The sequence below is a fragment of the Mya arenaria genome, chromosome 9 (assembly GCF_026914265.1).
Source record: "Mya arenaria isolate MELC-2E11 chromosome 9, ASM2691426v1".
Taxonomy (NCBI): Eukaryota; Metazoa; Mollusca; class Bivalvia; order Myida; family Myidae; genus Mya; species Mya arenaria.
Genome location: NC_069130.1, coordinates 41701689 through 41727635, shown reverse-complemented (window position 1 = coordinate 41727635; position 25947 = coordinate 41701689). Strand labels below are relative to the sequence as shown.

The 25947-nt window shown below is 38.7% G+C and overlaps 1 protein-coding gene across 2 annotated transcripts; it reads left to right on the top strand.

Annotated features, from left to right (window-relative positions):
- Positions 1 to 303: 303 nt before the first annotated feature.
- LOC128203319 (uncharacterized) lies at positions 304 to 23687 on the top strand. 2 transcript variants are annotated; one of them, XM_052904692.1, is made up of 5 exons: positions 304 to 437; positions 13825 to 14404; positions 14974 to 15132; positions 19449 to 19506; positions 21141 to 23687. In XM_052904692.1, the coding sequence occupies exons 2-5, from the start codon at positions 13853 to 13855 to the stop codon at positions 23414 to 23416; spliced, it is 3045 nt and encodes a 1014-aa protein (XP_052760652.1). In that variant the 5' UTR covers positions 304 to 437; positions 13825 to 13852; the 3' UTR covers positions 23417 to 23687. The 2 variants fall into 2 exon arrangements, with proteins under 2 accessions (XP_052760652.1, XP_052760651.1); XM_052904691.1 differs by lacking the exon at positions 304 to 437 and adding an exon at positions 3054 to 3270.
- Positions 23688 to 25947: the final 2260 nt, after the last annotated feature.

Genomic DNA, 25947 nt, shown 5'->3' with positions numbered 1-25947 from the left:
GTTAACAGCTGCCTTCTCAATTAGTAATATGTCATGATTGTTTTCTTAAATTGTCCCTTATCTTAAATAAAAATAATACTTTGTCTAAACGTAAAAAAATGAATTGAAACGATGTATTACGATCAATTTTATTGTTAAATGCGCCCGATTGCCGATTTGCATCGTGGTATTCAAAGCGCTTGTATTTGAACTAATATGCATCTACAAGACTTGGAGTGCTTTGAATCCGACAGACGCTTATTTAAAATAAAATGAGATGATATCGGCGTATTAATTCGTTAAAGTACAACCCAGCACATCGGCGATTACAAGCTAAATATTGGATAAAACAACAACAACATTAATATGCGAAAACAACAAAAAAAATGTCAAAAAGTAAAAAAAGACGGGAAGGACGATGTTAAACAAAGAAAAATGGAATCGTTCTTTGTTTCTAGGTAGGTATATGAATGATATTCCAATTATATTTATGGCGACTCAAGGACGACGAATTGGGTGGAGGTTATATGGGAGACATTTTCTCATTATTCAATGATAGAGGGGGTTCAAAAATGGATAATGTCGTAAAATGACTTATTTGCTACATAATGGTTTAAAGCTGTCTATGGGTATAAGATAACTATATGGGAAGCAGTTTTGATATATCTTGGCCGTGATTACTAATATGATTACTATATTGAAACAAAGTGTTGACTATATGGGAGTCAGTTTTGGTAAAAAAGAAATTCCTTACTATATGGGAACCAGTTTTGGTAACTCAACGAATATATAATCATATAACATAAGACAGTTGATAAAAAGGATTCAGTGTTTGTTAAATGCAATTTATGGGTATACAATTACTATAAGGGAGTCAGTTTTGGTGAACTGCAATTTATGGGTATACAATTACTATATGGGAGTCAGTTTTGGTTAAGTGCAATTTATGGGTATACAATTACTATAAGGGAGTCAGTTTTGGTGAACTGCAATTTATGGGTATACAATTACTATAAGGGAGTCAGTTTTGGTGAACTGCAATTTATGGGTATACAATTACTATAAGGGAGTCAGTTTTGGTGAACTGCAATTTATTGGTATACAATTACTATATGGGAGTCAGTTTTGGTGAACTGCAATTTATGGGTATACAATTACTATATTTGATCCAGTTTTTGCATCTCTACTGTAGGCTAGGCATTGAACGCACGTTACAATGAACAGCTATAATGATATATCTACAAAGTGCAATGAACCGAAACTGAATCCCCTTTGGTCAGTCGGAAGTCAACTGTTCATTTCAATATGCATGCAATGCCTAGAGGTATCAAAACTGGATCCCATATAGCATTGATGCTTTACTCATGAAATGCAATTGCATTTAACCAAAACATGATCCTTATAAGTCTACTGTCCAATTTAAAATGAATATGCGTTTGTTGTGTTATCAAAACTGGATCCCATATACAGAGGAAAATGTGTTTTTACCAAAACGGGATCCCTTACCGTCAACTGTTCGTTTCATTATAATGCTCACGGTTTAGAGATATCAAAACTGGATCCCATATAAAGTAATGCTACACACATACAATGCAATTAACCAAAACTGAATCCCTTTTAGTCAGTTAAGTCAACTGTGTATTTCAATATAAGGATATCAAGCCTGGATCCATCTAGTAGATTAATACCCATACATTTATGTTGCAAAAATGCAATTAACCAAAACTAAATCCCTTACAGTCAGTTGCGTCAACTGTTCATTTCAATGTGCGTTCATTGCCTAGCCTTCAGTAGAGATGCCAAAACTGGATCCCATATAGTAATTGTAAACCTATAAATTGCATTTAACCAAAAACTGACTCCCATATAGTAATTGTATACCCATAAATTGCGGTTCACCAAAACTGACTCCCATATAGTAATCGTATACCCATAAATTGCAGTTCACCAAAACTGACTCCCTTATAGTAATTGTATACCCATAAATTGCAGTTAACCAAAACTGACTCCCATATAGTAATTGTATACCCATAAATTGCAGTTAACCAAAACTGACTTCCATATAGTAATCGTATACCCATAAATTGCAGTTAACCAAAACTAACTCCCATATAGTAATCGTATACCTGTAAATTGCAGTTCACCAAAACTGACTCCCTTATAGTAATCGTATATCCATAAATTGCATTTAACCAAAACTGACTCCCATATAGTAATTGTATACCCATAAATTGCAGTTCACCAAAACTGACTCCCTTATAGTAATCGTATACCCATAAATTGCACTTCACCAAAACTAACTCCCATATAGTAATTGTATACCCATAAATTGCAGTTCACCAAAACTGACTCCCTTATAGTAACCGTATACCCATAAATTGCAGTTCACCAAAACTGACTCCCATATAGTAATTGTATACCCATAAATTGCAGTTCACCAAAACTGACTCCCATATAGTAATTGTATACCCATAAATTGCAGTTCACCAAAACTGACTCCCATATAGTAATTGTATACCCATAAATTGCAGTTCACCAAAACTGACTCCCATATATTAATTGTATACCCATAAATTGCAGTTCACCAAAACTGACTCCCATATATTAATTGTATACCCATAAATTGCAGTTCACCAAAACTGACTCCCTTATAGTAATTGTATACCCATAAATTGCATTTAACCAAAACTGACTCCCTTATAATAATCGTATACCCATAAATTGCATTTAACCAAAACTGACTCCCATATAGTAATTGTATACCCATAAATTGCATTTAACCAAAACTGAATCCCTAATCAACTGTCTGGTGTAATATGACTTTATAATATTTGTTGAGTTATCAAAACTGAATCCCATATAGTTTTGTTGACTATACGGGGGTCAGTTGAAAGTTATTTTCATTTTTTGTTTATTTATTTTTTATACAAACTTTAGCTTTATTGAAGTGTGCAATTGACTAAAATGGATCCAGTTTCGGTTTATCGCCTTATCTGCCAAAATATATAATTGGATACAATTTGGATAACTATAACCTTTGTTATCAAATGAAGGCATTTAGTTTAAAGTAAGAGCATATTTAATAATTATAACTCCACAACAGCCATCGTACTATTATAATATTAACTATAGCAGTCCTATCGGAAAGTGATTGCAAATACCGGGTACCGGTAACCGTGCTTTTGCACCGCCCTTCAGAACGATTTACGTTAACCAAAATCGAATCCCCTATATATTCGATTTCGTTTCCCATATAACACTTACCGATGTGGAATCGTTCTTTGTTTCTAGGTAGGTATATGAATGATATTCCAATTATATTTATGGCGACTCAAGGACGACGAATTGTGGCTTTGAAATGTCATTGCAAGAACTGCACATATTTCGGATACGATTATTTTCGACTGTGTTGATATTTTTTTGAAAGACCCAATTTTCTGTTACAATGACTGCTTTAAGCTAGTTTATCTGACATCTTACTGATACAGGTATGTGGATTGTTATATATATAAACTTCATAGCTGTTTATTTCCAACTGCCCTTAAACATGCTTATGTACAAAATGATCAGAGAGGAAGGCACTTATGTCCTAAAGTCATCTAGAATGTTCAGTGTCCCTGAAAATACACTTAAAGAGACAGTTTTGTCTTTGGGGTATATTATACTATCCCCCACTACGAGTAATTTGACATGATTTAATGTTTATGTTTACAAAATACTGTAAATCTTTTATTACAAGTTAAAATTTTGAAATTAACATTTTTAAAGATATGTTAAACTGTTTTTCTAAAAAAACAATTGATTAAAATATATATCCTTAGCCAGTATGTAGTCAAAGTAAAAACAAAAAAAGAACTAACAAATGAAAAACATCAAATATTATTTTGGAATAGGATCGAAACCATTTTCACCGTTGTCTACGACGCTAAACTCAATTCAACAAAGTATTTAAATTACACACATTTAACACCACTTATCTTCTCATAATTTCATACAAACATGCAACCAAGTATATATGCGTAAGTCTCGTTACCGGCAACACATTTCCTTCTACTAGACAGCCATTTTTGTGGGTCACGGACATTACGGACCATGGACATTACGGACCAGACATTACGGACCAGATTTAGAGACACTACGGACCAGATTTAGGGATATTACGGACCATCTTCAGAACCTTACGGACCATGATTTTTAATGTTTTTAAACATTTTTTTTTTAATTTATTCACTCATTGGTCTTAAATTTGTTAATAAATACTTCAATATGAGTGCTCAGAGTGACAATTATCTTTAATGTAACTGAAAAATCCCATGAAATTCCAATGTTAAACATCAATGTATTTTTAATATGGAAGATATAACGTCATACTGAGCACTCATATTCAAGTATTTATTAACAAATTAAAAACTAATGAGTGAATAATTTAAAAAAATTATGTTTAAATCATGGTCCGTAAGTTTCCGAAGATGGTCCGTAATCTCCCTAAATCTGGTCCGTAATGTCCCTAAATCTGGTCCGTAGTGTCCCTAAATCTGGTCCGTAATGTCTGGTCCATAATGTCCATGGTCCGTAGTGTCCGTAATTCATTTTTGTTAGAGTCAGCATCACGGTAGTGTAGCACCGCGCATGCCCACACCACGTGACTATTTTAATATTCCATATATGGTTAAAACCGAAAAACTTACCACAGCCTAGTTGGACTTAACCGAAGCTTGTCGGTCCACTATCTTGAACCTTGCCGGAGAAAGCCGAGTTGTTACGGTTGACGCCCATATGTATTCGCGCATGCGCTATGTTAAATGTTCGTCACGTATTTGCTTTAATGGCGGGCGTCAATGTGAGTTTTGATTTTTTTAACACAATTTAACAACTTTTCAGATCAGCATCTCATTATATGTGTAATCAGAAACATTAGGAAATGCAAAACCATATTAATTTAGTTTAATATTTGGAAATCATGTTTCATTTCACGTATAATTTCATGATTATGTTAGACCTGTTTATTACGCTTCTAACTGCTTTCGTTTTACGTGTATGTACTGTATACTGCTCAAACCTTGAAAGTCATTATCCCATTACACCTCCAAATAAACAATTACCAGTAGGCGAGTAGTTCTCGGACACTTTTAGAGGTTTTATCGATAAAGTATCCTTAATTTAAAAGATATATGATATTCCAATGTCTATAACAAACTTCAGCTCTTCTTCTGTTGAAATAATGCAAAATCAATTTAAATTGAACAATTTATGTCCATTCTCATAGGCTCCGAATGTGGTGCTCAAAAGGGGGTTAAATTTCAATTCGACAGAAGTAGTTCTCGGACACTCCCTTAAATGATCAACAAAACCGGGAAACATGCGCTGAAGTGATTTTTTTTATTTAAAATATTTAAAAGTGGAATTTTCAAACCAGTACTTAATATATATCTTATTATTTTTCATTAAAAACTAATCTAATTGTACATATATGTATTACATAAACCATGAAGCTCATAAAAATGAAATAAATGGTATCTATTTTTAGCACATGTGTAATGTAAACGCTTGACTTAACATGAATATTTTCGTAAATGCAGAATGTCGTCTGCGTCAAAAAAGGAAGTATACCGAACTAATAGTTAACCTAACTGTTGCCCGTATTTTAAGTTGTGCTTTTTGCGCATGCACACTAAAATTGTGATTCCCAGCGGAGGTAAAATGTTATTTTGTAAACAACTGGAAACTTTTGGAATTTAACGTCTAATAATCCTTACCTGATGGAAAGATTTGGTACCTGCTGAAACTTTTCAAACACCTGATTGATTTAAATCAGGTGCTTGATATGTAACTTCCAAATTGAGACGAAAATCGCGAGTGTCCGAGAACTACTAGTGTCCGAGAACTACTCGCCTACTGGTACATATGTTATACATACTGGTTAAAGAGGGGGAAAATAATAGATAAGTTATTAAAGGGAAAAAGGCTTAGAATTAACGAAATACGTTCTGATTATATCGCATAGATTCTACTGTACTCATTCATCCATAACGGTTGCACAAATATCATGAATAGATGAAATTGGACTTGTTTATCATACATGTAGTTATACATATATATATTAAACGAATTGTCATTCTTTATGACAAAAGTATTGCATTTTGGTTCAATTTTTGTTTTATATTGTTTGTATAGTAGGTAACCAGCCTTTCTATTATTAATGCACCAGTCAAATGTAACTACGGCCCCCAGGTCCGGGGGTATACCGGGGAAATAGGCCGTGTTTTTACCTTTCAGGTGGCCCCGCAGTGCCGGGTGAATGCGGTGGTTTTGTCTTCGCTTTAAATATAAATGGGCCTTACCTAGGGTCGCTGGGGTGCGGGGACATTTGGCGAGGAATTTACCATCTGTTCCTCCCCGCAGAGCGGGGGATTTTAGCCGGGGTTGGCTGGACCGAAAGTCAAAGTCCCCGCTATTCCCTGCACCTGGGGGCCGTAATTACAATTGACTGGTGCATAAGCTTTGTGAAAAATCATCTTGGTAGTGGACTATCCCATCGCATACTTATTGATAGGCTGTGAATCATAGTAACACATAATCATCAATTTGGTGTATGATCATTATTTAGATATTAACAGTGACTCTGTGAGCTAAAAGGCCGTACTATACCTTATTTTTAACACAATCGCATTAATTATTCTAACATGTCATGTAGAAAAGTAAAGAGAGATTCTTTTTCCTCCGATATGAAGACACATGACACATGATAATCAGAACATATACAAAGAAACATACAGTCTTATAGAACAAAACTTTACATAATGTTATACAACAAACATATAAATCAGGTAAGAAGGATAACTATAAATACAATGAATAATACTGTATTATAAGATAACAATGCATCTACACATATACTGAAAAAAAGTGAATGAAGCATAGTTTTATAATTTCATTTACCTTATCTGCTGATACCTGATACTACTATATATTATAGGCTGTAGGCCTGCATGGGAGTCGAACCTCCTACCCATAGATTGATAGTCAAGTGCGGTACCACTAGACCACGGATCAGCATCAATTTAATCATTCTCGTTCACCAGAGTGATGATGCTATGGGTTCCATAGATTGGATTTATCACGAGACGTGTGAGAGTGGTCTAGTGGTATAGGTGTCCGCCTCTGACCCAAGCGTTTGTGGGTTTGATTCCCATCAGGGTGAGAGTGGTCTAGTGGTTTAGGTGCCCGCCTCTCACCCAAGGGGTTCAATCCCCACCAGGGGTACCTCTCAAAATGGACACTGTGAGTACTGGTTTCTGCCCAGGAAACGGACCCGGGAGTGATTCTATAAGCTTAACTTTCATCACAATCGAGCTAAAATAAATTTGTATATACTAATCGAACCTGCGATTGGAGGTCGAAATTATATTTTTGCCCAATGGGATGGCAGTATTTTTAGCTCACCTGTCACTTTGTGACAAGGTGAGCTTTTGTGATCGCCTTTTGTCCGTCGTGCGTCGTCCGTCAACAATTTACTTAAAAGACATCTCCTCCTTAACCGCTGGGCTAATATTAATAAAACTTCATAGGGATGTTCCTTGGGTGGTCTTCTATCAAAGTTGTTCAAAGAATTCAATTCCATGCAGAACTCTGGTTGCCATGGCAACCAAAATGAAAAACTTTAAAAATCTTCTTCTCCCAAACCACAAGGCTTAGGCCGTTGATATATGGTAGGTAGGATCACCAAATGGTCCTCTACCAAGATGGTTCAAATTATGGCCCTTGGGTCAAAATTGGCCCCGCCCCGGGGGGTCATGGGTTTTCTCTATATGTTTATAGTGAAAACTTAAAAAATCTTCTCCTCTGAACTTATTTGGTCTAGAGCTTAGATATTTGGCATGATTCATCGTCTAGTGGACCTCTGCGAAGTTTGTTCAAATTATGGCCCTGGGGTCAAAATTGGCCCCGCCCCGGGGGGTCATGGGTATTCTCCATGTTTATAGTTAAAACTTCAAAAATCTTCTCCTCTTAACTTACTTGGAGTAGAGCTTAGATATTTGGCATGATTCATCGTCTAGTGGACCTTTACAAAGATTGTTTAAATTATGGCCTTGGGGTCAAAATAGGCCCCGCCCCGGGGGGTCATGGGTTTTCTCTAGATATGTTTATAGTGAAAACTTCAAAAATCTTCTCCTTTGAACTTACTTGGACTAGAGCTTAGATATTTGGCATGATTCATCGTCTAGTGGACCTCGACAAAGATTGTTCAAATTATGGCCTTGGGGTCAAAATTGGCCCCGCCCCGGGGGGTTATGGGTATACTTGATATGTTTATAGTTAAAACTTCAAAAATCTTCTCCTCTTAACTTACTTGGACTAGAGCTTAGATATTTGGCATGATTCATCGTCTAGTGGACCTCTACAAAGATTGCTCAAATTATGGCCCTGTGGTCAAAATTGGCCCCGCCCCCGGGGGGTCATGTGTTTTCTCTTTATGTTTATAGTAAAAAAAATCAAAAATTTCCTCTGAACTTACGTTGCTTAGAGCTTAGATATTTGGCATGATTCATCGTCTAGTGGACCTCTACAAAGATTGTTCAAATTATGGCCTTGGGGTCAAAATTGGCCCTGCCCCGGGGGGTTAGGGTATTCTCCATATGTTTATAGTTAAAACTTCAAAAATCTTCTCCTCTGAACTTACTTGGACTACAGCTTAGATATTTGGCATGATTCATCGTCTAGTGGACCTCTACAAAGATTGTTCAAATTATGGCCTTGGGGTCAAAATTGGCCCCGCCCCCTTGGGGGTCATGGGTTTTCTCTATATGTTTATAGTGAAAACTTCAAAAATCATCTCCTCTGAAGTTACGTGGCTTAGAGCTTAGATATTTGGCATGATTTATCGTCTAGTGGACCTCTACAAAGTTTGTTCAAATTATGGCCCTGGGGTCAAAATTGGCCACAAAAACCTTAACTACTTTGAACCATCCCAGACAATGCGAATGTCCGTCGGACAGTCGGACATGTCCGGTATATTTCCATTTTGACCGACGAAACAAAAGTTTTGGTCGGTCACAATGTCCGGTGAAAAACTAAAGTCAACACCGTTTAATTTTCGGAAAATTAACTTTCAGTTTCTAAATAAATGTTCAGAGTTATTTTTAACTATTATATCATGATTATTCAGCGTGTTAATCCGTGTATCACTATTTGTAAACCCCGTTTCGACATGTTTCCGTAAAAGCCGATAAAACGCGTAAGGTTCCGATTTCAGCTCGTACTCTAATACTTTTATTTTACGGAAATGATCGGAAATTACAAAATTCCGTATGTATTTATTTTCGGCGAAGTGGTTCCCGGCAATCGTGTTAATTTAAATATGATGAATAATATACCGAGCTGACTTTCTTTCCGCTCTGTTTAACATTACCAATAACAAGAACTCTACTTTCGTTTTTGCATAAATGTTGTGCCTGAGTTTGACTTGTAGTCCAATCGTTACATTTTATAACCGTACTGTACTGTATCTTTAATTTAAAGATGAATTAACAGAGTAAGATCTAGCTGTTCCATGGGTAGACAAACCAGATATGAGTTCTTTTTGGGAGGCAAGGGAAGAAAAAAATTATGACATTTATAAGATCCGAATATTGATTTTTTTACAAGATGTTTGGCTTTTTTGTAATTTATTATAGTACTGTAGGACAAATCTAACCAAAAAGATCTAAACCGGTTATAATGGGGAATTACAAAACTTAGTTAAAAAAGAGGCTTAAAATCAAGGTTTAGGCTGATGTAACTGAATACTGTTTGTACATTGCGACAGGTTAAAATTTGGTGCGACAGGTAAACTTTCAGTGTTTACCTGTCGCAATGTCCTGTGAAGAAGAAAAAGTTTTCGCGTTGTCTGCCATCCAGATTTCTTATCAAACCAATGTGCAATATATGACAGGTGAGCGATTCAGGGCCATTTGGCCCTCTTGTTAAAATCTGCATTACATTCACTTAAGTAAATTAGCAGTCAGCTGTTATAGGAGCTGAACCAGTAGATAAAATATTCTCTCGAATACAAAGCTGATTTAAAGCTGCACTCTCACAGATTGAACGTTTTGTCAACTTTTTTTATTCGTTGTCTTGGAATGAGCAAATTTTTGCGAAAATGCATAAAAAACAGTTATATAAGACTGCTGACAAAAATTAGATCATAGATTTTTATATTTAAGTTAAAAAAATGATTTTTTATGCATTTTTCTTAAACCGTAAGTAACGGTTTAAACCATAAAACATTAGTTTTCGAGCGGAAATATAAAAATCTATGATCCAATTTTTTGTCAGCAATCTTATATCATTGGTTTGCAGATATTTACGCAAAAAATTCTGTTTCCAAGACAAAAAAACTGAGTTGTAAAATGGTTAATATGTGAGAGTGCAGCTTTAAGGTTTATGTCAGTATGTATTTACCAAAATAAAGAGTTTTGCGACTGCATCGCATTAAATTGATTATTTTGGTAAAAAATATAATAACTGTGAACCATTACAAAGGTTATAACTTAAATACTTTTATGCTGTATATTATATAATAATTTTAACCCCCTACCGATTTCACTGTAGGGGAAGTCCGTCCGAATATCATGCACATCATTTTATTTTATTGTTCGACAAATAGTGAAAATGTTACTTAGACTCGATCTTTACATATATGCAGGGCTTTTTCTGCCCATTTTGGGAAAAAGACCCTAGAAATTTTGGGAAATTTTGCGTCGTGAAAATGCGGAAATTGTGAAATTTTACAGTGAAAAGAAAAAGCTGTCTAGTCTCCTGTGAATTAGGAAATGATTAGGATATTAGTTCATTTTCCCTTTAAAAGACCCACAATGGCTGAAATATCAATTCTTGGGGTGTAAAAAATATCTATTGCAATAAATCATGACAGATAATATTTCATATCTCTGAATGTGATGAAAACAATGATTTCTGAGTTCAATTACTAAAAAAACTTCACATTACATAATTTATTAGGATGTTGAAAAAGAACCATTTACAGGTAAAAAGAATTGCTAAAAAAATTTTTTTTTTTGATTGGGATTTTTTTCTGAAGATTGAGAAAAATATCTTATATTTAGCTTTGGGAATGGGTCCGATAGTCGGACCCGTGGGTACTATAGAAAAAGCCCTGATATGTAACTAAAAAGTGTTTAAAAACTTGATACTGTGAAATCATTAATGTTCGTGGGGCATTAATGTTCGTGGTTTTCGTGGGTTGGGTGATCCATGAATTCAAGATCCCAGGAAATATTGACCCTTTATTCCCTTTTTCAATTGCCATGTTAAAATGTACATACTCTGGTTTATTCGTTACGGAGGGCGCAGTACACATCGTTAATATCCGTCTAACTGTATATTTTACTATCATTGTTTTGTTAATATATTATATTAGCCTTTAACAAATAATAAACCAAATCATTTTAATGTGTTTTTATGAAACACATGACAGAAGCACGTGCCTTAACATGTGCTGTTCATTAAAATCTCCAGGTTTACAAAATGTGAGTGATGAGTGTCAGTTCTCGATTTTATTTCTTTAATGAAATAATTAATCGATTACATTAGAGGTTACTGAGCACCCAATGTGACAATGTACAAAACAAAGCGTTCAATATACTTATTAAACAAAAACGTGTAAATAAATATTGAAATGAGACGATATTCAAAAGTAATTGAATTTGTAAACATCAGCTATCTTTAGGGATTGCTTACTCAAATATACGGACCTTCTCGGTGTTTTTACAGTTTGCAAAATTCTTAATTGGCATTCAATGGCTTCGTCTATCTGTATTAAGGATCATGGTACATCTTTTATGACCTTAATTTCCAATTTAATCGATAATTGACATGGACATATTCACTAATTGGTATGTCGTACCACTTTAGCGAGTGTCATAAACCGAGTGACGTAGACAGCAGAAATCACGGGCCAGCGCGTGGAATGCAGTCGATCTAGGACGATCGCAATTTTGATTATATTTTTTTTTTCAAAAACAAAAAACCACGAATTCAAGTACCCACGAAATTGTAATTTTTCGGCAAACCACGAAATTTCATGCCAACGAATATAAATGATTTCACAGTATGTCGAACGCACCAGACAATAATGTGGTTGCCATGGCAACATAAAGAATCAATTTACTACACATGAAAAGGGTCCTATTATAACAGCAAAAATGTCATCCTAAGATTATAAAATCTGCTTTGTATAGCACCTATGATACATTTGGCTGCTATAGCAGTGAATATACCATTCTCTTAACTGGATCTTTGCCCTGTTGTATAATGAAGTATTAAAACTTGGTCCATGTAATATAATATGCGGATAGAGGGCAATAGGGATATTATGCAGGCCAATAATATTTTTAATTTACGTCGTGAAAAATGAGGTTGCTATTTCAACACTTTTTTAAAGCTGCACTCCCACAGATTGAAAGTTTTGACAACTTTTTTTTTATTGTCTTGGAACGAGCCAATTTATATGAAATGAATGGAAACCAGTGATATACGTCTACGACTGCTGACAAAAATCAGATCGCAGATTTTCATAGTTTAGTTTAAAAAAAACTGACGTTTTATGCATTTTTCTTAAACTGTTAGTAACTCTTTTAGCCATTTGATTATTTTCGATGGAAATATGAAAATCTGCGATCTGATCTTTTGTCAGCAGTCTAATACCACTTGTTTGCAGATATTTATGCAAAAACATGGCTCATTCCAAGACAATAATAAATAAGTTGGCAAACAGTAAATTTGTGAGAGTGCAGCTCTTATTTTAATGCTAGTAATTATACCCCCACAAACGAAGTTTGAGGGGGTATATAGGAGTGAGCTTGTCGGTCGGTCGGTCTGTCGGTTTTCATGGTTTCCGGACGATAACTCATGAAAGGCTGGACAGATTTGAAAATTGTATGGTACACAGGTGTAACATCAGAAGATACAGGTCAAGTTCGATATTGGGGCTGGTGGGGCCAAGGTCAAGGTCACTGTTACTAAAAAAAGAAAAACGGTTTCCGGACGATAACTCATGAAAGGCTAAACGGATTTGAACAATTTTTGGTACAACATCAGAAGATACAGATCAAGTTCGATATTGGGGCTGGTGGGGTCAAGGTCACTGTTGCTAAAAATAGAAAAAATGGTTTCCGGACGATAACTCATGAAAGGCTTGACAGATTTGAACATTTTTTGGTACACAGGTGTAACATCAGAATATACAGGTCAAGTTCGATAGATCCTTCAAAAACTTAATGAGCAAATATTTTTGACACTTGGAAAGATGAACAAACAAAACAAATCCTGCATGCTTCATTTGAACCAGATGCCAGTGGAATACCAGCAGAACTTAAGTATGGCATATTTGCCACAGTAGTGCTTACTACAAATATTGACCTGTCAGATGGACTTGTTAATTAGGCTACAGGAACAGTCCCGGGATTTATTCCCAGGTGGATAAGGATGCATTCAAGCCCAAATATGTACTTGTAAAATTTGATGATGATCGTGTTGGAAGAAAAGCTCTTGAATGCTCTAGATGTCTTATTCCAGAAGAGATCAGCTAGTTTTTCTTGTCAGCAGTGTAACTTCTAAATTACTCAACAGATTTAAATAAAACAATACATGCATGATAAAAGAAGATGCAGTGTGCAGTAACCTTGGAGTTATGGCCTCTTTTGAAAGGAATGGTTTGCCATTCCTGTGTCCAGGCGGCATTTGGGGGTATTCGTCACTCCTGTGACAGCTCTAGTTTCAATTTGTTTAAGAATCCGAAGGGGACTTTTGTAATGTAAGTAATACTCAGTGACTTGTTTCTTTTACCAGGTATTGAATAAGATCTAATGGCAAAACAATGGCCTCATATAGAGAATTATTAAAGGAGAAGGAAGCCCAGAACTGGGTAAAGGCTGCCCTCGCCCTCAACATCACCAAGGACGGATTACAAGATTTTCTGGAGGATGTACTGACATGCGTTCACCAGGACATCTATAGCACCGTTAGAACATCCAAGGGTCTTCCATCCGGGGCAGCATGTGTCCATTGTTTCACAGAAAACGTGTTGAAGTGCCCAACTCGTGGAATATGTACCAGTACTAGAAACTGTAGATTTCATCCTCAAAAACTGTACGCTCCTTGTCCAAATGGGATTTGTGAAGGCGTCCGTGATGAAATAGTCAAACATCACAGGTTTTCGGGACCATCATGGAAGAATACGAATGCCGACAAATGGAGCACCATTCCCTGGGAGATAGGCAAGTGTTTCCTGCCTCCCGATGGCTACAAGACCGTGTCCTCCATCAAAGACAGTGACTTTAACGGAGTGATCAGCGTCATGATAAATTGCGAGGATTTCAAAACCAAACTGTCATTTAACGTTGCGACACAGCAAAATTTATTAACAGAGGTAAACATATTAATCACACTATGATCATATTATACGATTCCGTTGACTTTTTAAAGCTGCACTCTCACAGATTGACAGTTTTGACGTTTATTATATTTTTATCTCAAATTCAGCTGATTTCGCACATCAATACATTTAATTCAGTGCCGAGAAACTCATTTTTTACTAACGCTTTTTCCATACAATATCTCACTATATTATCATTATATCACTGGTTTCCAGACATTAACGCAAACATTGGCTCATTCCCAGACAAAATATAAAAAATGTCTTTTAACGGCCAATTTGTGAGAATGCCGGTTTAAAGAATGTTCGTTATTAATGCAGATTTTTTAGTATTATAAGTATATATATATAAGTTACCATGTATACTCATTTAAAACCATGGCAACCATTACAAATACGCTATATAATTGATAATTTCGTACATTTGCGACTTATGACATAAACCAAGGAGTCTTAACGTGCATGTACACGTTTCTTCACATTGAATGCATTTCAATTTGTGCCATGTTCACCACAACTACAAGCTATGTTAGACAATTCTTATTTCAAACATAACATTTAAGGTTCGAGACATTGGTCGACGCGTACGCCCCTCCAATGACCAGAGAGTCAAGGACACAGAACTAGTGGACTTCCTGTTCAAGCTACGCATCCTGCTGGAGGATAAGACTGAACTAGCAAACCGACCCGAGGCACAACATGCCGTGGAACAGCTTAAGAAGGTACGAATTTACATGATAGCAGACTTAACGCATTATACAGGTATGACTTTACAAGAGAGATGACAAAATTGAACTAGCATACCAGCCTTAGGCACGACACGCCGTGGAACAGATTAAACAGGTATGGCTTTACAAGATAGATGACGCAACTGAACTAGCATACCGACCCAAGGCACGACTCGCTATGGAACACATTATACAGGTATGACTTTACAAGAGAGATGACAAAATTGAACTAGCATACCAGCCTTAGGCACGACACGCCGTGGAACAGATTAAACAGGTATGGCTTTACAAGATAGATGACGCAACTGAACTAGCATACCGACCCAAGGCACGACTCGCTATGGAACACATTATACAGGTATGACTTTACAAGAGAGATGACAAAATTGAATTAGCATACCGGCCCTAGGCACGACACGCTGTGGAACAGATTAAACAGGTATGGCTTTACAAGAAAGATGACGCAACTGAATTAGCATACCGACCCAAGGCACGGCACGCCATGGAACAGATTAAACAGGTATGACGTTACAAGAGAGATGACAAAATTGAACAAGCATACCGGCCCTAGGCACGACACGCCGTGGAACAGATTAAAAGGTATGGCTAAAGATAGATGACGCAACTGAACTAGCATACCGACCCTAGACACGACACGCCGTGGAACAGATTAAAACAGGTATGACTTTACAAGAGAGATGACAAAATTGAACTAGCATTCCGGACCTAGGCACGACACCCTGTGGAACAGATTATACAGGTATGACTTTACAAGAGAGATGACAAAATTGAACTAGCATACCAGCCTAGGCACGACACGCCATGGAACAGATTAAACAGGTATGGTTTTACAAGAGAGAGATGACAAAATTGAACTAGCATACCGGACCTAGGCACGACACCCTGTGGAACAGATTAGACAGGTATGGTTTTACATGATAGATGACCGAACTGAATTAGCATACCGGACCTAGGCACGACATGCCGTGGAACACATTATAAATACAAGTTGACTGTATGCGATAGATGACACAGATGAACTAGCATACCAATGCAAGGCACCACAATCAGTGGAACAGATTAAACAGGTATGGCTTTACATGATAGATGACACAGCTGAACTAGCATACCGGCCCAAGGCACCACATTCCTTTGAACAGATTAAAATGGTTTGACTTAACATGATAGATGACACAGCTGAACTAGCATACCGACCCTAGGCACAACATGCAGTGGAACAGATTAAACAGGTGTGACTTTACATGATAGATGACTCAACTGAACTAGCATACCGACCCTAGGCACAACACGCAGTGGAACAGATTAAACAGGTGTGACTTTACATGATAGATGACTCAACTGAACTAGCATACCGGCCCTGGGCACAACATGCCGTGGAACAGATTAAACAGGTGTGACTTTACATGATAGTTGACACAGCTGAACTAACATATACCGGCCCATAGCACCACATTCCATGGAACAGATTAAACAGGTGTGACTTTACATGATAGATGACACAGCTGAACTAGCATACCGGCCCATAGCACCACATTCCGTGGAACAGATTAAACAGGCGTGACTTTACATGATAGATGACACAGCTGAACTAGCATACCAGCCCATAGCACCACATTCAGTGGAACAGATTAAACAGGTGTGATGTTACATGATAGATGACACAGCTGAACTAGCATACCGACCCATAGCACCACATTCCGTGGAACAGATTAAACAGATGTGACTTTACATGATAGTTGACACAGCTGAATTAGCATACCGGCCCATAGCACCACATTCCGTGGAACAGATTAAACAGATGTGACCTTACATGATAGATGACACAGCTGAACTAGCATACCGGCCCATAGCACCACATTCCGTGGAACAGATTAAACAGATGTGACTTTACATGATAGATGACACAGCTGAACTAGCATACCGGCCCATAGCACCACATTCCGTGGAACAGATTAAACAGATGTGACCTTACATGATAGATGACACAGCTGAACTAGCATACCGGCCCATAGCACCACATTCCGTGGAACAGATTAAACAGATGTGACCTTACATGATGGATGACACAGCTGAACTAGCATACCGGCCCATAGCACCACATTCCGTGGAACAGATTAAACAGGTGTGACTTTACATGATAGATGACACAGCTGAACTAGCATACCGATGTAATTCACAACACGCCACAGAACAGGTATGAGATTAAGGGTATGAGTTAATGTTTACTTTTTTGTATTAAATTCGGTCGATGCGTGTAGAAATACATAGTAACTTGCTGAAAGAGTGCTTTTAAATTGTAACATAACTTTACTGCCAACTTATGCGCATGTGTGCACCCGGAATTGACTTATTATGTTATGGGACACAATTAAACTAGCATACCCTAAGCTAAAAACCCCGTAGAAGTGCTTCACCAGGTATGAACTTATATCCTAGAGGACATAACGAAACTGTCATACCGACTCGAGGGTACGAGGCCGTGAAACAGCTGATAAAAGGTATGAGTGCAGTGTCCTTTTTTGTATCAGATTCGATAAACTCGTGCAAAGATATTTCTGTACTCTTGTGTAAGAGGAGCAATTGCGAATTATATCGAGTGGACAACCTTTTGTGCGGATCAGGTATGCGTATATTGAATGCAATTAAGAATAGTATGGTTTAACCTCGTCACCGGACTTGACCTTGTACCTTATCAGATCAACAGACATTAGTATAGGTGGGGGCCCCAATTCGACCTTGCACTTAATTATATCAACGGACTTTACTGTAGGTGGGGTCACTATTTGACCGTGCACTTAATAATATCAACAGACTTTAGTGTAGGTGGGGGTCCTTATTTGATCCACTTAATTAGATCACCGGACCTAAGTGTAGGTGGGGGTCCCTATTTGATCCACTTAATTAGATCACCTGACTTTAGTGTAGGTAGGGTCTCTATTTGACCGTGCACTTAATTAGATCACCGGACTTTTGTGAAGGTGGGGTCCCTATTTCACCCTCCACTTAATTAGATCAACAAACTTTAGTGTTGGTCGGGGCCCTATTTGATCCACCTTATTAAATCAACAGACTTTAGTGTAGGTGGGGGTCCGTATATTACCTTGCACCTAATTAGAGCACCGGACTTTAGTGTAGATGGGGGTCCATATATTACCTTGCACCTAATTAGAGCACCGGACTTTAGTGTAAGTGGGGCCCTATTTGACCTTGCACCTTATTTGATCACCGGACTTTGATGTAGGTAGGGCCCATTTTGACCTTGCACCTAATTGGATCACAGGACTTTAGTGTAGTTGGGGGTCCATATATTACCTTGCACTTAAATTAGATCAACGGACTTTAGTGTAGGTGGGAGTCTGTATTTAACGTTGCACCTAAATAGAGCACCGGACTTTAGTGTAATTGGGGTCCCTATTTAACCTTGCACCTAATTAGAGCACCGGGCTTTAGTGTAGTTGTGGGTCCCTATTTAACCTTGCACCTAATTAGAGCACTGGACTTGAGTGTAGGAGGTGGTCCCTATTTGACCTTGCACCTAATTAGAGCACCGGACTTTAGTGTAGTTGTGGGTCCCTATTTAACCTTGCACCTAATTAGAGCACCGGACTTGAGTGTATGAGGTGGTCCCTATTTGACCATGTACCTAATTAGAGCACCGGACTTTAGTGTAGATGGGGTCCCCATTTGACCTTGCACTTAATTAGATCAACGGACTTTAGTGTAGGTGGGGTCCCCATTTGACCTTGCACTTAATTAGATCAACGGACTTTAGTGTAGGTGGGGTCCCCATTTGACCATGTACTTAATTAGATCACCTGACTTTAGTGTAGGTGTGGGTCCCTATTTGACCTTGCTCCTAATTAGATCACCTGACTTTGGTGTAGGTGGGTCGCCTATTTGACCATGTACCTAATTAGATCACCGGACTTAAGTGTAGGTGGGAGTCCCTATTTGACCTTATTAGAAGCGAGACCAAACCAAGGTAGCGTACCAATGGGTCACGACCGTTACAGACCCATGACACAAATCGTCAACTGGTCTGAACCCTCCCACGTCTGAAACGAACGAAGTGGTGGCCTCGAAATAATTAAGTCGTGGCAACAACATGCAAGTCGTGGGAACGAGTTATTTGGTCGTGATCACGAGATAAAAAAATAGTTTTATTTACACATTCTACAAAATTCTAATATTGTAAAATTGTTTTCCGTTAAAATGTTGTCATTATATTATTTTATAACATAGCCTTTCAATAATGGGATCCTTAATGTCTTGATCTGTTTTGTTGACAGCTGCAAACAGACGATTTCAAGCTCAGTGCTGAGAACGAAGGGGAGATATTGAAGGAAGGTAAGAGACGTTTTTGATCAAATTGACGTATATGGATGATACTGTGTGTATGGTGGCTTATGTAAAGAGCTAGCTTAGGGCTGTGATGAGAAGTAGGGTGTAGGTCACTGTGTCTAAGAAAGAAACATGGTTTCCGCCCACTAACTTTCGTTAAGGAAGTTAGATAGTGTTGAAACTCTGTATTTCTAGCACACCGGATAGGCATTTTCGGTGACGTCAGCCGTGCTGGAATAATAATATCTGTCATGTGTTCCCGTTCAGGATAGAAAAATCCTACCCGAGGGCACCTGCGTTGCCAGGTAACGAGGCTTGCCGAGTTATCTGGCAACGCAGCGTGCCCGAGGGTCGGAACCCTTAAAAGACGTGATATCGAAGGAACTTATTGACGTATGCGGTGAATACAACTTATTTCGCGTCATGACGTCAGTAAACATCATCGACGCGCTGTTTGGTGAAATGTACAAAAACGCGCTTTCTTATGTATTTTCTTGAAAAAAAATGTAATTAAAGGTATGCAAGAAAAAATATCTATCATGTGAGGCCGTTCCGGATAGAAAAATCCGACCCTCGGGCACGCTGCGTAGCCGGTAACTCGGCAAGCCTCGTTACCTGGCAACGCAGGTGCCCTCGGGTCGGATTTTTCTATCCGGAACGGGAACACATGACAGATATTATTATTCCAGTACGGCTGAATTCACCGGAAATGCCTATCCGGTGTGCTAAAATAGAAGTTTCTTGCATACCGGACGTGTGTTTCCGGTCATGTGACCAGTGCTGGAAAAAATATCTTGCATACCCCATGTAAGATGAGTCACGCGCTACAACGCGCCACTTCTTATTTCAATTATTGTATGGTTTATGAAAAATATATTTGCCATTTTAATAAAGCGCAATCAAATATATATGTTAGCAAGAATTTAAATTAATATTGAAAATAATTAATCGTTAAGAACGCTATTTTAGCTATAAAAATACTGCGCTCTGTGACGTTAGTAAACAACGTCGCACGCGCTTTTTGGTGTTATTGTACAAAAGTTAAAATTGATAAATTTAGATATGCAGAAAATATTTTAATCATGTATTTCCGGTCTGGATACAAAAATCCGACCCTCGGGCACTCTGCGTGGACGGTAACGAGACTTGCCGAGTAACCGGGCACGCAGCGTGCCCGAGGGTCGGAAATTCGATCCGGACCGGAAACACATGCTTGATATTTTTTCTTGCATATCTATATAGCTATCAATTTGTGGAAACATTGACGTAGAAAACGAGCTTTGTGCCTTTCACCAAAAAGCGCTTGCAACGTTGTTTATGTCTTGTGATAATGCTGCTTCTTAACTTCTTCAACAAGCGCCTTGTGACAATGCTGTTACTAATCTTCTGTACTAAGCGTCTTTTAATATTGCTGCCTCTTATCTTCTGTACCAAGCGTATTGTGACAATGCTGTTACTTATCTAATTCTTCTTCAAATCTTCTGCATCAAGGGTCTTGTGATATTGCTGATTTTTATCTTTTGTACCAAGCGTCTTATCAAAAAACTGATTCCTGTTTCCTCACCAAGTGTTTTAAAATAATGCATACGGATCTGTTTTAACCTTTATGTTTTAAATGTTATATTTTTCCATTACTACAGGACTGCGACTACGTTTGGCAAACCATTATCGAACCACTTTGGCCGACATGCCGATATCTCCCATTCTTGGAGAAAAGAAAGCCAAACTCGACAAATTCTACGTGGCACCGAAAATTGTGGAGAAAAATTATAGAAAAATCGGCAAAAATGACAAGGAAGGAAGCGGTAAAGATGTTGTAAAAATTTCAGATGTTTTCCTAGGAAAAGGTCAGTTGCTCAGAAATGTTTTCCTTGTTGGGGAACCGGGAAACGGAAAATCCACATTCTCCGTAATGTGTGCCCTGGATTGGACTCACCAGCATTTACCAGCGGAGGAAAACGTCGGTATTAAAACAAGCTTTGCCGACCCAGAATTCTTCAAAGAGTTTGCATTTTTGTTCCATGTCACCCTACGAGATTCAGGTAAAACGTGTGATCTAGCACAAATGATCAAGGATCAACTTATACGTAAAATCTACCACGAGAGGGATGCCGATGATGGCTACCGGCTCTTACAGACGGTGCTGGATTGTGAAACATGTTTAATCATAGCTGACGGCCTCGACGAATGGACCCATCCGGAAAACGTAAACTGTACCTGCAAAACTGAGGAAAAAGTCACCCCTTTCCGAAATTCGGCCAACAAGGCCACACTCCTCACGACAACGCGTCCCTGGCGAATGTCACAGTTTAGAGTGCAGGATTCAAAGATCGACAAATATCTTGAAATAGAAGGAGCTGCAGACACAAAGCAACTCGTGGAAAATATCATCAACATTCTTAATGGGGGAAATGAGGATGAACGAACAACATGGGCTTTCATGAACATGGTGTCAGCGAAAGGTCTTGAAGGATTATTGTCGGCACCTATCAGTACCACCCAGCTCGTGTGCCTGTGGTTCGAGGGCAAATTGTTAACCGATTCAAAATGTGACATTTATGCTCGCGTGATAAACATGCTATCATGTAGACTTAGTTATATGCAAAGCGGGAATAACATTCCGGAAATTGAACTGCCATCTGTATTAAAGGAACACGAATGCTTCGTGCAAAATCCCATGGTTTACCTTGTGCTGGCGAAGTTAGCATACACAACTTTGTATTCAGAGTGCAGAGATTCGTCTGTTGTTTTCAGCAACAAAACAGTCAACGCTTTGTTAAGCAGGAAGCAGGTTGAATTTGCATTGAAGTCTGGCTTACTCACGGAGAAGAAATCCAACTCATTAATCAAGAGATCATCTCACTTTTCATTCTTTCATAAAACACTTCAAGAGTTTTTAGCGGCTCTTCATTTATGTTTAAATGAAAACGACTTCAGTCAGCTATCAAACAAGTACGAACACGATAATAAGGAAAATATCTTGGGAGATGTTTCTCAGACATTTATTTTCATATGTGGAATGAAGCCCGAGCTCGGTGTACAAATGTCTTCATGGATCAATAGTTCTATACCACCATACCAACCATCACTCGACAATAGAGAGGCTAGACTACTACAGGACCTGATTCTCTCCGGGCACCGTGAAGCCAGGGCGAACAACTATGGTGACGTACCGCTCTATCTCACACACTTCTGGATTTATAGTAACCAGGATGTCGTAGTGTTTAAAAAGCTGATGATGATAAACAAGGAACGTATTCAGTCACTAGAGATCCATCAATGCAATGATCAAAATAATGGGGAAGAGCTGCAGGAGATGATCACATCCTCCTCCGACTCCCTCAAAGCAGTGGAACTGTGTGACCGTGATGGGCAGTATGACCTGTCCCAGTGTCACAGGCTGGAACATCTGTATATAGGGGGAGACGATACAACACGTGTGCAGGTTGATCCAACACATATTACAACATGTGACTTAGAGTATGTATCATCAAATGTTGAAATGTACATATTAAGATTATTTAAAGACGATCAAAGGAGGAGTAAACCACAACATGTTGAGTTACGTAACGTTAAGAATGTCCAGTTACTTGTGGATACACTACCAAGTCTCCCTCAGTTACAACACCTTGAGATATGGTATACAGATCTAGGTGAGCTCCACCTCCTCCCTCCAGCCTCCATCACCGATATTACACTTGGGTTGGTGACAATGACAGCGGAGGCGGTGCGGAGTCTGATAGAGACGATGAAGAACATACCACACACCATTACATGCGACATGGGGAACTGCTGGGTGGAACCTGCCAGTGAGATGAAAGACATCCGAGAACATATGAACAGTTCGCCGTCATTCGAGGTTCTCAAGTTTGGCCATACGTGGGGATTGCTTGATTTCAGATTCACCAAAATGTGAACAATAAGTTAAATGTTAGCATCGATTATGGGAATTCATGTTTGATGAAAAACAGTGAAACAATCAATGGGGAAGTGTCATTCTATTTATAGATATATATGTTACTTTTCCCGGAACTAATTATTATCAACCACTTTCTATGTGTATTCAAAGTTAATTTGATTTATGTTGTGTATTTACTTGCATCCTAAAATAGATTTAACTGTACACAGCAATGTCGTTGTGGCTGGTGTTATTAAACATATCAAACTTGGATGAAAACTTTATTTGTTTATTATAACACAAAAGTCCGTAATCAACACGTGCAATAGTCGGTTAAACTTGATCGACTTTTTAAAAAAAGAATCCCTTAATAAATTAACAAATTTCCTAGTTTAATGTGATATCATTTGATAAATGTAAAGTACTTACTTCGCCACGGCGACGATGTCGATGATGATGATGATGATGACGACGACAACGATGTAGACGTCGGTGGTGATGGTGATTATGGTGGTGGTGTTTGTGACGCTGATGATGATGATGATGTGATAGTGATGATGATGATGACGACGGCGGCGGCGATGGTGGTGCTGGTGGTGGTTGTGTTGATTATAATGATGATGATACTGGTGGTGGTGACGACGGCGACTACTACGACGACGATGATGATGATGATGGTGATGGTGGTGGTGGGAGGATGATGAAGATGATGATGGTATTGTTGTTGGTGATGGTGATGGTGATGGTGGGAGGATGATGATGATGATGAAGATGATGATGGTATTGTTGTTGGTGATGGTGATGGTGGTGGTGGGAGGATGATGATGATGATGATGATGATGAAGATGATGATAAGCTAATAGTACATGACTAAGAAGTCAAATTTAAGGCTGGATAATAAGTGTTGACTTGGTATTGAAGTAAGATACGTAAAAATTATACATCACACTCATGATGTTGGCATAAGAAGTACGTTATATCAAAATAATCATGCAAGGCAAAGTATTTCGTATTTAAGCAAAAGTCAGTAAAAATGTTTTTGTCTACAAATACACACTTTACGGTAGTAGATTTTATCAGGCTCCGAAATGCATCTGATAGCATTTATATGAATATATATTTTGGTGACTGTCGGACACGTCAACTACCAGACCATTTTACTAAGGCGGGCACATCTATCACCTTACTACTATTTACGAGGTCTATCTCGTAGCTTGCCGGAGATGGCCGAGTTGTTACGATTGACCTGGCGTCAAACCACACAAATTGCAGACACAGCGAACGTTCTTCAAGAACCTTATACACTGTTCCATCTCAATTATTATTATTTAATATATAACAATTTAGTCATATCATTTTATTCTTTAAATTTGACCGTTTTATGAATAAGAAACATCAACATGTTCACTCTAAATGTATACTTATAGCAATTCACCGATTGTTTTTATTGAAAACAAATTTAAAGTGACACTCGTATTTAATATCAATACATACACGTGTATAAAAAGCATGATTCTTGAGTGATACACCTTTAACGACTTCTTAGATAATGCATATATGGATAATATTAATTACTGGTAACAAGATTGCGTCATCGGTGAGGTATCAACATCGGTAGGGCGTCGCCCATAGCGTCATTGTCGAGGTGTCGTCATCGGTGAGGCGTCGCCCATAGCGTCATCGTTGAGGTGTGGTCATCAGTGAGGTGTCGCCCATACCGTCATCGTCGAGGTGTCGTCCTCAGTGAGGTGTCGCCCATAGTGTCATCGTCGAGGTGTCGTCATCAGTGAGGCGTCGCCCATAGCGTCATCGTCGAGGTGTCGTCATCAGTGAGGCGTCGCCCATAGCGTCATCATCGAGGTATCGTCATCAGTGAGGTGTCGCCCATAGCATCATCGTCGAGGTGTCGTCATCAATGAGGCGTCGCCCATAGCGTCATCGTCGAGGTGTCGTCATCAGTGAGGTGTCGTCATCAGTGAGGTGTCGTCATCAGTGAGGTGTCGCCCATAGCGTCATCGTCGAGGTGTCGTCATCAGTGAGGCGTCGCCCATAGCGTCATCGGTGAGGTGTCGCCAAAAGCGTCATCGGTGAGGTGTCGTCATCAGTGAGGCGTCACCCATAGCGTCATCGGTGAGATGTCGCCAAAAGCGTCATCGGTGAGGTGTCGTCATCAGTGAGGCGTCGCCCATAGCGTCATCGGTGAGGTGTCGTCCAAAGCGTCATCAATGTGGTGTCGCCGATTACGTCATCGGTGAGGTGTCGCCCATAGCGTCAACGGTGATGTATCCCCCATAGCGTTTTGCTGAGGTGTCGCCAATAGCGTCATTAATGAGGTGTCGCCCATTGCGTCATCGGTGAGGTATCACCCATAGTGTCATCGGTGAGGTATCACACATAGCGTCATCGCTGAGGTGTCACCCATAGCGTCATCGCTGATGTGTCGCCCATAGCGTCATCGGCGAGGTGTCTCCCATAGCCTCATCGGTGAGGTATCGTCATCGATGAGGTGTCGCGCATTGCGTCTTCGGTGAGGTGTCGCCCATAGCGTC

What these genes read in the sequence shown, in the direction of transcription:
- LOC128203319 (XM_052904692.1), top strand. Translation starts at nt 13,853, where the DNA reads ATGGCCTCATATAGAGAATTATTAAAGGAGAAGGAAGCCCAGAACTGG. An exon ending in AGCAAAATTTATTAACAGAG is followed by an intron (nt 14,405 to 14,973) that starts GTAAACATATTA and finishes ATAACATTTAAG; the next exon opens with GTTCGAGACATTGGTCGACG. An exon ending in CCGTGGAACAGCTTAAGAAG is followed by an intron (nt 15,133 to 19,448) that starts GTACGAATTTAC and finishes TTTTGTTGACAG; the next exon opens with CTGCAAACAGACGATTTCAA.